This window comes from Triturus cristatus, chromosome 3_2 (genome assembly GCF_964204655.1).
Source record: "Triturus cristatus chromosome 3_2, aTriCri1.1, whole genome shotgun sequence".
In the NCBI taxonomy this organism is placed as follows: Eukaryota; Metazoa; Chordata; class Amphibia; order Caudata; family Salamandridae; genus Triturus; species Triturus cristatus.
Genome location: NC_140584.1, coordinates 1060219432 through 1060232555, shown reverse-complemented (window position 1 = coordinate 1060232555; position 13124 = coordinate 1060219432). Strand labels below are relative to the sequence as shown.

The window sequence follows — 13124 nt, the reverse complement described above, 5'->3', positions numbered from 1 at the left end:
TACCGAAACGACCAGCAGGCGTCGCACTCTTCCTACTTGTGCTCCGGTGACAGGCACAAGTTACAAACATGATGTAGGTCGGTGCGAGAATACTTGGCGTGGCACCGAGGACAGAATTGGAACACAGTTCGTTCCATCAGCAGAAGGGTGGACCGACACGGCTAGGCCCGAGGGCCGCCCCGATGTTTCCGAACAAAGATAAAGTGTTTACCGAACGATTTGATATCCGGAGAATAGGGGGCCATGTACGATAACAATACTGTCAAGGGTAGAGTGAATTGCGCACCGAGGGGAACCCGAAGAAAGGGTTTCAAACCGGGGAGCAGCAATACACTTCTGAACTCGATGGCGGAAAAAAACTCTCTAACAAAGGAGTGATGCCCATGCGCACCATCACCGAAATGAGCAGTCACCATAACTCGTGACTGAAAAGACTTCTTCGAAGAAAAACAACTTGCAAACATCCGGACCCAACACTAGATGGAAGGAGTATGCAAAGCATGTGTAACTACAGCACACATGCCTCGAACATATTTTTCACTTTCACAAACAAATACAAACATGACCACAGCTCACCAATCCGTGTCACAGTAATTCACAAAGCTTATTTGGAACTTAATTATTCCCTCATATCCAGCGAGTGGTATTCCCACCATTTGTACGATATCTTCTCATGTTTCTGTTGGCAGCCTTGAGCTGTGTAGATGGGTTGCTTTTGTTGAACACCTCAGTCTACACCACTCTACCACAGTGATGGCGGGGTGGGAGGGAGGGTGAACCTCCTTTTACGGGCGATATCAGGTTTGCCAACCAAGGTTGCAACCTCAATAAAGATACACTCCATTTTCTGCCTTTCCACATCCTCCAGCAACCCCAGCAGGATGCCTTTATGGTTACATCCTAGTGGTAGATACAAGACGGATGAGAGTTCTCTCCCTATTTTCTGCCAGTAGGGGACCAACATAGGGCAGGACCAGATTACGTGGAAGAAAGCTACATCCGGCAAGGACCATCGGAAGCAGTTAGCTTGGGAAATCTTACCAGCTCGGTGAAGCCGCAAGGGGGGTCATGTAGGTAATGTGTAAATAGTTAAGTTGGATCAGTCTAAGTTGGGTGGAAATAGCTAACTCTTGGGGGACCATTCTGGCCTCACTCCACTCAGTATCTACAAGCACCTCCACCCAAGCCTCCCATTACCATCTAAACCTGGGGAAATTATTCGGAGCATTAATGACTAGGGTCTGATAAATCTGTGAGATGGTACTGTTGTAAAGCTTTCCCATAAAAAGGTAAGCCTCAAGAGAGCTGAAATCTGGGACATCCATGTCTGGGGGAATATTAGCTGAGAGTGTATGTCACAATTGCAGGTGTATATGAAACTGAGGAACGGCACAGGTTATACTGCTCCTTTATCTCTTGAAACGTCTGTATACGAGTACCCACTTAGACATCTCCAAAATGGGCGATTTCTATAGTGTCCCACTTTGCAAAACCCTCTAGCCCTGCGGTGTGGTGCGGCCATTTCCCCTGTCAGAGGACGGGGGGAGGTGGTCATCCCCATTAGCATGCGGTCCCAGCCCGTAAGGCGGAGTGCGGCTCTCCAGCTTAGTAAGATCGCCTGGGTGATCTCCGGAAGGGATTGATGGATTGGGGTCCCATAAAGCATTCCCATGATCCTGTCAAGGCCAAGCAAGATCAGCTCAGCAGTGTATGTAGGATCTTCCCACCCCCATTAAACCAGTCATTTATCACAACCAACTGTGAAGCCATATAAGAACACAAGAGGTTCGCCATTCTCATCCGTCCATCATAGGGAGACTTCCGGAAGTTAACTTGGGCCACTCGGGGCGACCATTTGCCCAAAAGAAGGAAGGTACGGATTATAGAGTTGAGGTTCTGGTACCATTGCCTGGGGATTGGATGGGAAGAATTTTGGAAGACAAATCGGGTAATTTCATCATGTTGAAGAGGGCCACTCTTCCCAGGACATGTAACAGGAGACGCCTCCACTTCTGTAGGTTCCTTCTCATTTTAGTTACTAGGGGAGTCAAATCAAGGCTCGACACCAGCTCTGGGAGGTGAGAAATGTAAATGTTTAGGTACTGAATGATAGATGATGCATGTGGATCGTGGAAAGCTAACAGTAGATACTCCGGTTGCCTGTTATTGGGATCAGCAGGGATTTGGTTTTATTCGATCAGGGACCTGAGGCTTCTTCATAAATTTCGAGTATTTCTAGACTTCGTGTGCCCGATGTCTGCGAGTTCACTAAAAAGAGCAAGATGTCATCTAATCAAGGACAAAATTAAATACTTAGGTTTAAAGATCACAGAACATATTAGGAAACCCCCGGGTGCAAATATTATAAAAGTTATGACAGAGTTGTGTAAACTGATGAAGGGTTGGTCGCATCTACGGCTTACCATTTTCTGAAGAACTAATTTGGTTAAGATGATTATACTGCCTAAATTCATGTTCCTGTTTAACACAATCTGCGTTTCAAGAACGAGTGATTGAATAGATTGCAAGGAGGGATTAATAGTTTTATTTTGGCCTTAAACTGAGCACAAATAGCATTGAGGAAGCTTCGGAGAAGAAGAGACAAGGTGGGGTTGTCACTTCCGGATATGCAATACTATGAATGGGAGAATGCTTTTAATTAACCCAGTTAGCTCAGAGATAGGCACTATGTACAAGGCCATGCTTAACAATATCGGACGGGGAGGCTCATTTTCTATATACATATACATTGGAGACTCTTGGTACTACAAGAAGGTGAGGCTTAAGGTACTACAAGCAATGGCTGAATTATGGTATCATATTAGGAAGACTATCAGGATTACGTACTATTGTAAATTTGCCTCCAAACCAGAATGTGTTATGGATAAGCTGTCACTTCCCATAAAAAGGTGGGATATCCAGAGATGGGGCAAGCTTGTACAGGATGGCAAGCTGTTACCATGAGACAATCTTTATGTGATGGCGGAAGGGAACATTGTAAGAAAGTGCCATCTTTTTTGCATAGTTGCCCCCACTTTTTGCCAAACTGCTAATGTACTTTGCCAAACAGGTACCCAGGGCCTATGTTCTTTCCCTAAACTGCATAAAAACAAAACCCAATTGGCACTCTTTGGCCACGGGTCAGTCCCTTGTAAATGGTACCATGGATACCAAGGGCACTGTGGACAGAGAAGGCCTCTAAGGGCTGCAGCACTTATTGTGCCACTCTTAGGGGCCCAGTACCTTTACATTTTACACACACATACACACACACTGCCATTGCAGGCTGTGTGTTTTGGTGCAGAACAAAGTGAAGAGTCGGCATGGCACACATCCCTGTGTGCCATGCCTACAACCCACTGCCCTGGCATAGGTCAGCCACACCTCTAGCTGGGTGCACTATACCAGTGGTGAGGGTACAGGTGCATGAATGCTGTACCCTACAGTGTCTAAGTCAATTCTTAGACATTGTAAGTGCAGTAATGCCATTAAGAGTATATGGTGCTGGGAGTTTGTCATCACAAACTCCACAGCACCATAATAGGTTTACTGACAACTGGGAAGTTTGGTATCAAACTTTTCAGCACATTAAACCCACACTGTTGCCAGTGTGGGATTTAATGAAAAATGCACTCAGATTCAAGGTCCCTAATTTTCATAGTTAAAGATCACCTTCAATTTCACAGGAAAGTTGAGCATGTACTGTCGAGTTTGAGGGCACAAAGCTTTTGTTTAGCTTCCTCTAAAGAGTACCTACGCTGCTGAACTACTCACGTATAGTCAGGAGAAATCATAATAAGCAAATTTTGAAAGTGTTGCTTTCTGTCCTCTCGAAGAATAGCGTCCCTATCACAGTGGTTAACAATCTAAATGATTGCCGGGCTGGCCAAAGCCCTGGGCAGAGGGTCATTGGGCCAAGGACCTATAAGCACGTTCCACCAGAAACCATGGTGACAGCTTATCATCTGTGACCCATGAACGCAGCCAATCCTCCAGGAAGGGCTGCGTGTCAGAGCCCTTGGTGCTCTCAGGGGTACCCAACAAACCAGAGGTTATTTGTGCGTGATCAATTTTCAGCATCTTTGGCACATTCCTAGAGCACTGCCATCATCAAGAGCAACTTGGAGACTTGAATTGTAAGTGTGGCCACTTCATCTTCCACAGAGGACACCTAGTTTTCCTTTCATCCTCAGTCACTCGATTGGCGATATTCCTGAGGTCTTGGCGCAGCAGTTTGACATCCACTTTGACTTTACCCACCTTAGTCTCCACTGCCACTCTTGAGTCCTAGATTGCTTTGAAGATGGCTGCAAGGTCGGATTGCGTGGAGAGCCTCTGTGATACCAGGGGGCTGTCAGTGGCCCCTGTGGCATTTGAGGTCGATGTTGTATACTGGTCGATCTTTGTTTGGGCCAGGGCAGGGGGTGGGACTTTGTCTCTCCCCATTTTGTGCGATGCACCTCAGGGTCCAGAACAAACTGTACACTCTCCACGACCCGTGGCCCCCTTAATCCCCCAGGAGCAGCACGAGCAGCCAAGGCTGTCTTTGTGTACGTTTTGGGTGCAACTAGGTCTGCCAAACCCAGACGGCGGCGGGCAAGGCAGGCCGCAGGTGGAGAGGCCCCAGTCCGCAGTCTCTCACTATAGATGATCCACTACTACTCCAAAGTCCAAAGACGGCATTCATAGCTTTCGCGAAAAACATGGAGCAAGGGCTGAAGGCTGCAGGAGTGATTTTCAGTGAATCACAAGCCAGTGGGCTATTGGTTCCTCTGTCTAGCCACACAGTGAGCAATCTGCACTCGAGGTGGCTATCCCAAAGGCCTATGAAACTCTATACTAGCAGTGTTCATACCTTTGAAAGGAGAATATTAGGCTGATGGGGGCAGTGACTGGGGTAGGTTACTTAACTTCCTTCGTGACAGTACGCTGTGAGTATTGATCTTCTGGTCCTCCTGCAGGACTATTTGTAGCCCATTTCTCAGTAACTCCAGAAGCTGTTACTTACTATTTCTCACATTGTTTATAGCTAACTAAAATTAGCAGAGCCACTGTACCCACCAGAGGGGGTTATACCACGATCCCTATCTGGGAGAGTTACATCACTGGATGAGGAGCTTGTAGTTATCTTTGTGTGGTGTGTTCACTTATGTGTCACTGTATCTGTTTTTGTGAATTTGGATGTTTCTCTGAGTGGGCGAATCCCGCACCTTCACCACAAAGGGCTGATCCGCTGAAATATGCTTTGATTTGTTGTGCATGCTGACAAATATGCAACATGGAAACTGCTATTAGGAAAACATTAAATGTTTTATACCTTTCACCTTTTGTTCCAGGTAGATTACTCACAACGAGTTGAAGGTATCGTTACCCTTCTTCCTGTTTCGTATTTATGGTAGTGACTGGACACTATTCACAATATTGCTACCACTATCCCAATCACTGTATAGATTAGGGATCACGGTCCTGGTGAATTGCCATTGATCGGTAATGACTAAAAGTGGCAAGAAACATGTCGACGCACCTATACACATATCTGTGAGTTGACACAGACCATTACTTCTACTTTCAGCCAACATTGCATATTTTTTGATCTAGACAAGAGGACCCACATATTAAAGTTACAAGGGTACCTCTTAGCCTATTTTAACTCACTCTCACCCACACAAATCTACACTGAGAGCCCATACACTTTTAATCACACGTCACCTACAGCATAAAATAAAAGAACTCTGGCAAAGAGCCCCCTTGAGGGTGCCTGTCTGGCCTTGAAGCACCGGCCCAACGAGATGTATGCACTATGATGAAGCATGGCACCCATCTGGGTATGTGAGGGATCTTGCTCCTGAGCAATCAGATGCCCCTCCATCTGATTCCACAGTTGTACACTGACCTGTCTCTTGGCTCCTCCCCCTCCCAAAACTGCATACCCCCTTTCGTTACTATTGGGTCAATATAGTCCATATACGCCATATCATTAATATACATGATAGAAACAAAAATACCATAATGTAGGATTGGCACCAAAGTTTGGCTGCAGTTAGCGGGGTCTCATTTTGGAGCGATTAGCCCCGTTTTATGGTTTCTTGCCTCTTCTATTTGACAGTGTTCAATAATGTTCAGCACTAAAAGAAGTTTCAAATGTTGCTCCTTGAAATCAAAAGTTACAAAAACACTCTCTGAAAAGTTTAAGGCATTCAATATTCAATAAAAAAGGAGGCTCCTATCACATTATGAGATCATATTTATTCTAGAGGATATATGTCTTGTTGAATTCTGTTCACAAAATGTGATAATGCTGGGGATAATGTTTTCTTTATAAAAACATGTCAGCAGTTAAATTATTAGGGAAATTATTTAAATAAGGGACACTTACATTTATTTGTGCTAAAAGTAAATCATGTTAATCGTAGTTTTATTTTATTGTTGATGACTACACCAAAGTTGGTTAAATACTCAAGTAACTGCGGAGACACCAGGCAGGATGTAGCCTGTCATCTTGAGAGTTGAAACGTATTGGCAACAGCTGCATTATATTTAAATTTGTATGGAATTTGCCCAGTGTATGAAGTAATTGAACAGTTGTTTGGGTGGCAGAAAAGGATATAAATTGCCACTAGACTGAATATGACAGACCTTTCCTTTAAAATAACGACAAAAGTAATGTGCCACTGAATACTGCATGCAATGTTCCAGTTCCGAGTTAGAACTCTGAAAAGCAGAGATTTACTTTAACCCATGGTTTAGTATTCGGGGCCCTAGAGGAAAATTATTATTAACTTTATGCCAAAGCATGCTGTCATCCTATTCCCTTTCGAGCTGACAATGTTTCTACTGCTTAAAATGTAAAAGAGCATTGGTGACCAAAGCGCTGCTCAGAAGCCTGCGGCTTTGTCCCTTTGTAATGGTTTTACCATCTTTCTCTTCCTCCATCTTTCCGATCTGTATACTTTTCCCTCTCTTGAACTCGGTAAATATATGATCTGGAAAAATAAGTGACAGTCCCCAAAAATAATTGCCGTTGGCCGCCACCGGCAACCATCGGCTGTATATAAGCACTAAATATTTCTAAAAGAAATAGCCAAATTATCACTTGGTTCTATGTTACCATTTTTGGTTGAATCATATAAGACAGTATCACACCACCAGGATCATTTGAAGCAGATATTTTTGCATGGCATACACACATGCCAGTAACCAAAGAACCACAAGACTTAATTCTCTGAAGGAGATACGGAGTTTACTTTCTTACCTCCTGTTTTAAAGGGTTATCTTGTTGGTGAATCCCATTGGCTGAACCAGAGTTTGTGGTGATCTATAACAGAGAATGTTTACATGTGAGAAATATTATTCAGTATTCACATGGGCAAACATTTTAAAAGCTTTTCTGAGCGAGCCTCAACGGGAGATAATACATAGGCTTGCAAAGGTCACCAAACATCAACAAGGTCAAAAGAACTGAATACAGGTACCACAAACTTTGACAAATCAAGGATTACATTAAAAAAGATGGCATAATGGCGTAGACCACAGGTTCTTTCTTGTAATAATGTGGCGATAGTGTTTGAACATTAAAAAAAAAAAAATATATATATATATATATCAGTTTAATAAATGGTTAATATAAACCCTGTATTCAGTGCCAGGACTTGAAAATAATATATTGTTTTTGTTTAGCACTGACCACCGGCCTCTCTGGAATGGATCTTTATAACATCAACCCAACAAAAATCAGGTTTCCCCACACACAGACAACACTTTCAAAATCTTTCAAAATGTATTGTTTCTAGCTTTGTCACATATAATCTGTAGAATAGCCCCAAAGTGAATGTAAATATGGACTGCCTGTCAACACCACATAAAAGTGATTCCAGGTCTGTTGGCTCAGTGGACGATCGCATACACTGTAGGGATCTGTGTTTGACCTCATGGATACAGAGTTTAATTGCAGTGCACCCATTAAGCCTTTCAATCTTCTGAAGTCAATAAAATGAGTACCATTGAGTTGGGTAACAATAAACATGTGTAATTTAGTGTGAAGATAACCTTCATGGTGAACATGCAATATGAAACACACACACCTTACAGAGATACCTTTTAATTGTTCTGCTTTTGTTAGTATTTGTTACAATAAGTGTCCTCACACTGTATCTTGTCGGCTAATGGAGAGTAGCTGTGTTGTTATATGTTTCTGGCCGTTCCAGTATGTGCAATCAGACTGCTGTTTTGGACTCCCAGTCCGGCCTGGTGTAGGCGGATGTATTTTGCGTCATGTATTTTTAATTGGTCAGAAAAGAACTGACAACGGGTGCCAGATGAATTTTTGAGATCAATAAACTGATGTTGGGAGCAGACTGCCTGCATGTCCCATACCTGTGACTTGTCCAGCATGCACCATATGGCCTCCATGAGTCTGTGATATTTGGGGCAGCCTGCATGCATGTCCCATATCTGTGGCTTTCCTGGTGTGCACCTCATGGGCTCCATGAGTCTGTGATATTTGAAGAAGCCTGCCTGCATGACCCATACCTGTGACTTGTCTGACGTGCACCTCAGGCCTCCATGAGTTTGTGATATTTGGAGCAGCTTGCATGCATGTCCCATACCTGTGACTTGTCCGGCGTACACCTCATGGCCTCCATCAGTTTGTCCATCTGCTGGCTCTGCTCCATAGCATTACGCAGGGCATCTTCTGTGCTAACCAGTCGATGCTGCAGCCGGAGGACCTCCGACTCTGTGGACGGGTCGATCAGTGAGTAACGCCTTTGATCCAGTACTGACCGCTCTTTATCCTGAACAAAGAAATACAAATTAGTGTGCTGGTGAACTTCCAGCAGGCTGGGGACTACTGTAAACTGGGGCTATTGTTAACAATCAGAATCTACTACTTCAATGAGTGACTCATATATAAAAAACACTTGATTTTATTTGAATGTGAACTTCATTAGGAAGTGTACTGAAATTATTAACATAGGTTTGGAAATTAATAGCAGGCACTGTATATTGCTGTTTTAATTTGGAAAAAACCTTATTGTGCGGCATTTATAAATGGCTTACCCTAAGCAGGTGGAGTACTTATAACAAGGACAACTGGACTCAATGGGTATATATTAATGGTGCCAGGAGGCCTGTTTATAGGAGTCATCCGGTGAGTGATCTTAAAAGCGCCAGCAGATAGTTAGAGATATTGTACTGGTTAAAGAGAACTGTCACTCTTCTCTACACTGCAAACCATTTAGGATGTAGTGCACATTAATTACTAAATGAATTGTGAATCCAATGGATTCAATCAATTCATACTGCAAAATTGATCCAATCATCTACAATACTTGTGCTTGTCGTCCACAGTGTGGGCCAATGGGTACTTACAGGGCGGTACACACAGCAAGTGGCTGCCGCAGCTAAGCAGTGTAACAATAGTTTTGCTGCTTGTAGCTCCACTCGCTTTATGCCCAAACAGCTGGCATCCAGTGATTGGGGTCTGATTTACCACCTAGTCCCCTCTTAGTTAAAGTTTAAAGGGAATTGACCACGTGAGTGTCTAAAGTTGAATCGAAACCCCTCGCTGTATTTCCAGTCCACATGGCACTGGCTAGCTGTTCAGCAACCTGCAAAACTGTTCCACCTCTCATCTCCACTCCACCCAAACATTGCCGGCACCGCCAATGAGACAGGCAGTCAGTAGGCTGCAGCCTGTTCAGGTTCTCCCTAAGTACAGACATGTCAGTTGCAGTGGAAAAAACAACCAACCATTTGTAAAGCCAGTAGGTCTGGCATTGTCCGCAAGCCTTTTGGCTTTTCAATCCATATTTTTTATTGTTTTTATACAACTTTATTGATGAGGGCCCTAGTTAACATAAACATTTTTTTCGAGGAGATTATAGGGGCAACAACTTCAAAGGTAGGGTTAAGGGCAACACACCTCGTAACTCCCCTTGCCCCAACAAACAGTGACTTACCCACGTCTCGCCCTGATTATACCACACCTGTCGGGCGAAGACTTCACCAATTTCTCCCCATTTGGCAATCTATAACATCAGACAAATGGGTTCTTGGAATTATCCAACATGGTTATTGCCTGGAGCTTACCAGCAATCCCCCTAACATTCCACCACGATCTTACAAGTTATCTCCAGAACACATACACTTGCTAAGACAAGCGGTCCAGTCTCTCTTACTAAAAGAGGCAATAGAGCCAGTTCCCATACAGTACCAAGGTTTAGGGGGTTACTCTGTATTTTCTCATCCCCAAAAAAGATGGTTCCCTAAGACCTATTTTAGATCTGAGAGAGCTAAACCACTAACTACATACTGTCAGAGCATTTTCACAGGGTGACACTTCCAACAGGTGCTCCCACTTTTACAAAGAGCAGACTTTATGTCTACTCTAAATTTAAAAGACGCAAAATGTAATGTTCCTATTCATCCGTCTCATCGCAAATACCTGAGATTTGTGATAGCAGGCAAGCATTACCAGTTCAAGGTGTTTCCCTTCGGAGTGAATACAGTGCCCAGAGTTTTTACCAAATGCCTGGCAGTGGTTGCTGCTCATCTTAGAAGACAACAAATTCACGTCTTCTCCTATCTAGACGACTGGCTCATCAAAGCCAGCACTTACCAGAACTGTCTGCAACACACACAGATCACAATAAATCTACTTCATCAACTGGGTTTCACCATCAATGCACACAAATCTGACCTGCATCCATCACAGATGCAATCTTATATTGGAGCTACTCTAGACACTGTCAAAGCTCTAGCCTCTTCCAATGTAGCCAGAATGCATAATATTCAAGCTACCATTCTACAGTTTCAACCCAACCAAGAATTAGCAGCCAGAGTGTTCATGCAATTACTCAGAATGATGGCGTCCTACATCGCAATTGTACACCATGCGAGGCTTCATATGCCCCCCCTGCAATAATGCTTAGCACATCAGTTGGATCGATCACAGGGTCTATCAACCGATCTACCGTTGGTAGACGGCCCAACCCATCGCTGTCTGCAGTGGTGGAACCCATCAGTAGGCCGGCCTTTAATCAACCCTGTTCCACAAATGGTATTCACAGCAGACGCATTTCTGAAAAGTTGGGGGGGTGGCCCATTTAAAAAATTACACAATACAAGGCATGTGGAGCAACAAGCACAGGACTCTCCACTTCAAATATCTAGAGCTATTAGCTGCTTTCCTAGCACTAAAAGCTAAATGACAACAATGTATTATGGGCAGAAGCTAGGGGGGACACACTCTCTCGAACTGTCAACACTAGCTCAAGCCATTTGGAATTGGGCGATCCATCACAAGATTTATTTTCTGGCAGAACATCTCCCAGGAGTAAACAATCAAATTGCTTATCACCTCAACAGGAGAAAACAACTAATTCACAAGTGGAATCTTTAACCTCAGGTTCTCATTCCCGACAGTGGGGGTTTCCACAAATAGACCTATTTGCCACAGCCGAAAACGCAAAATGCCCAAACTTCGGCTCCAGGTACCCACACCTGCTATCAAAGGGCAATGCCTTAAGGATGAACTGGTCAGGGACATTTGCATACGCTTTTCTGCCTCTCCCGCTTATTCCGTGGGTGGTTCGGAAACTCAGGCAAACATCTCTCACACTAATTCTGGTAGCACCCACATGGGCTCGTCAACCATGGTACACCATCCTGTTAAAGCTGTCACTAGTTCCACATCAGAAACCACACCTAAACTCCAGTCTCCTCACACAGAGTCATGGAGAAATCTGACATCTAAATCCCAAAGAACTGAATTTAGCAATCTGGCTCCTGAAGTCATAGAGTTTGGTTATTTGAATTTACCACCAGACTGTTGGAATATTCTAAAAGAAGCAAGAAAGCCTACCACCAGGGCTCGCTATGCCGAACAAATATTCGTTTGCACCTTGCAGCAGTAGCTGTGTACTTACAAAATAGTCAACATTTGTCACTATTCAGAGTCCCTGTAATGAATTCCTTCATAGAAGGCTTAAAAAGGGTGATACCACCAAGGATTCCCCCAGCCCCAGTATGGAATCTCCATATTGTTCTCACAAGGCTCATGGGTCCATCTTTTGAACCATTACACAAGTGCCCTTTGCAGTTCCTCTCATGAGAAGTTGTGTTCCTCATTGCTATCACATCACTGAGGAGAGTTGGTGAGCAACAGGCATTAACATTAGAAAAACCTTTCTTTCAGCTACATAAAGATAGGATAGTTCTCCGTACCAACCCAAAGTTCCTTCCCAAGTTAGTTTCTGCTTTTCATATAAACCAATCGGCTGCGTTACTAATTTTTTTTCCTCAACCTGAATCTGTGGCATGTTAAGAGAGCTTTAATGTACTACATAGATAGAACAAAAGAATTTCGCAAAACAACTGTTTGTTGCATTTGCTCCACCCCACAAGGGCAATCCTATTTCAAAGTCTGATATTGCCAGATGGATTGTGAAATGCATTCAAACTTGCTATATTAAAGCTAAAAGAACTTTAACCATACCCACTAGAGTGCATTCCACTCTCAAAATAGGGGCGTCAGTGGCCTCTTAGGCACCATCCCTCTAGCTGACATATGTAAAGCAGCTACATGGTCTACACCACACACATTTACCAAACAATATTGTGTAGATGTGTTAGCACATCAACAGGCTAATGTAAGCCAAGCAATACTTAAAATACTATTTCAAACAACTGCTACATCTACAGGTTGCTTTATAGTCTATGCAAAGCATGTGTATCTACAGCACACATGCCTCGAACGGATAATGTTATTTACCCAGTAAGCATCTGTTCTTGGCATGTAGAGCTGTAGATTAACATGCGCCCACCCGCCACTCCGGGTCCCTGTAGTTGTTGCAGTTCTTAATTATACATTCATACGCATGGACATCTCTATGCTACACTTACTTACTCCATTATCACTCTCTTGTGGGAAAACAATCTAACAATGGAGTCGATGACCATGCGCACTATCACCGAAAGGAGGAGTCACCTTACCTTGTGACTAGGAAAGACTTCTTGGAAGAAAAACAACTTGCAAACATCCGGACACAACACTAGATGTCAGGAGTATGCAAAGCATGTGAATATACAGCTCTACATGCCAAGAACAGAGGCTTACTGGGTAA

The 13124-nt window shown here is 43.7% G+C and overlaps 1 protein-coding gene across 8 annotated transcripts in view; it reads right to left on the bottom strand.

Annotated features, from left to right (window-relative positions):
• Positions 1-13124, bottom strand: part of CLIP2 (CAP-Gly domain containing linker protein 2) — a 515486-nt gene that overhangs the window by 20110 nt on the left and 482252 nt on the right. For 5 of the 8 annotated variants that reach the window (XM_085649783.1, XM_085649779.1, XM_085649780.1 and 2 more), the window contains 3 exons: positions 9960-10028; positions 8607-8792; positions 7253-7315 (listed from right to left, as the gene is read on the bottom strand). In XM_085649783.1, the coding sequence (XP_085505909.1) occupies positions 7253-7315; positions 8607-8792; positions 9960-10028 (318 nt within the window). The remainder of the gene's footprint in view (positions 1-7252; positions 7316-8606; positions 8793-9959; positions 10029-13124) is intronic. The other 3 variants (XM_085649785.1, XM_085649782.1, XM_085649786.1) reach the window with 1 other exon arrangement.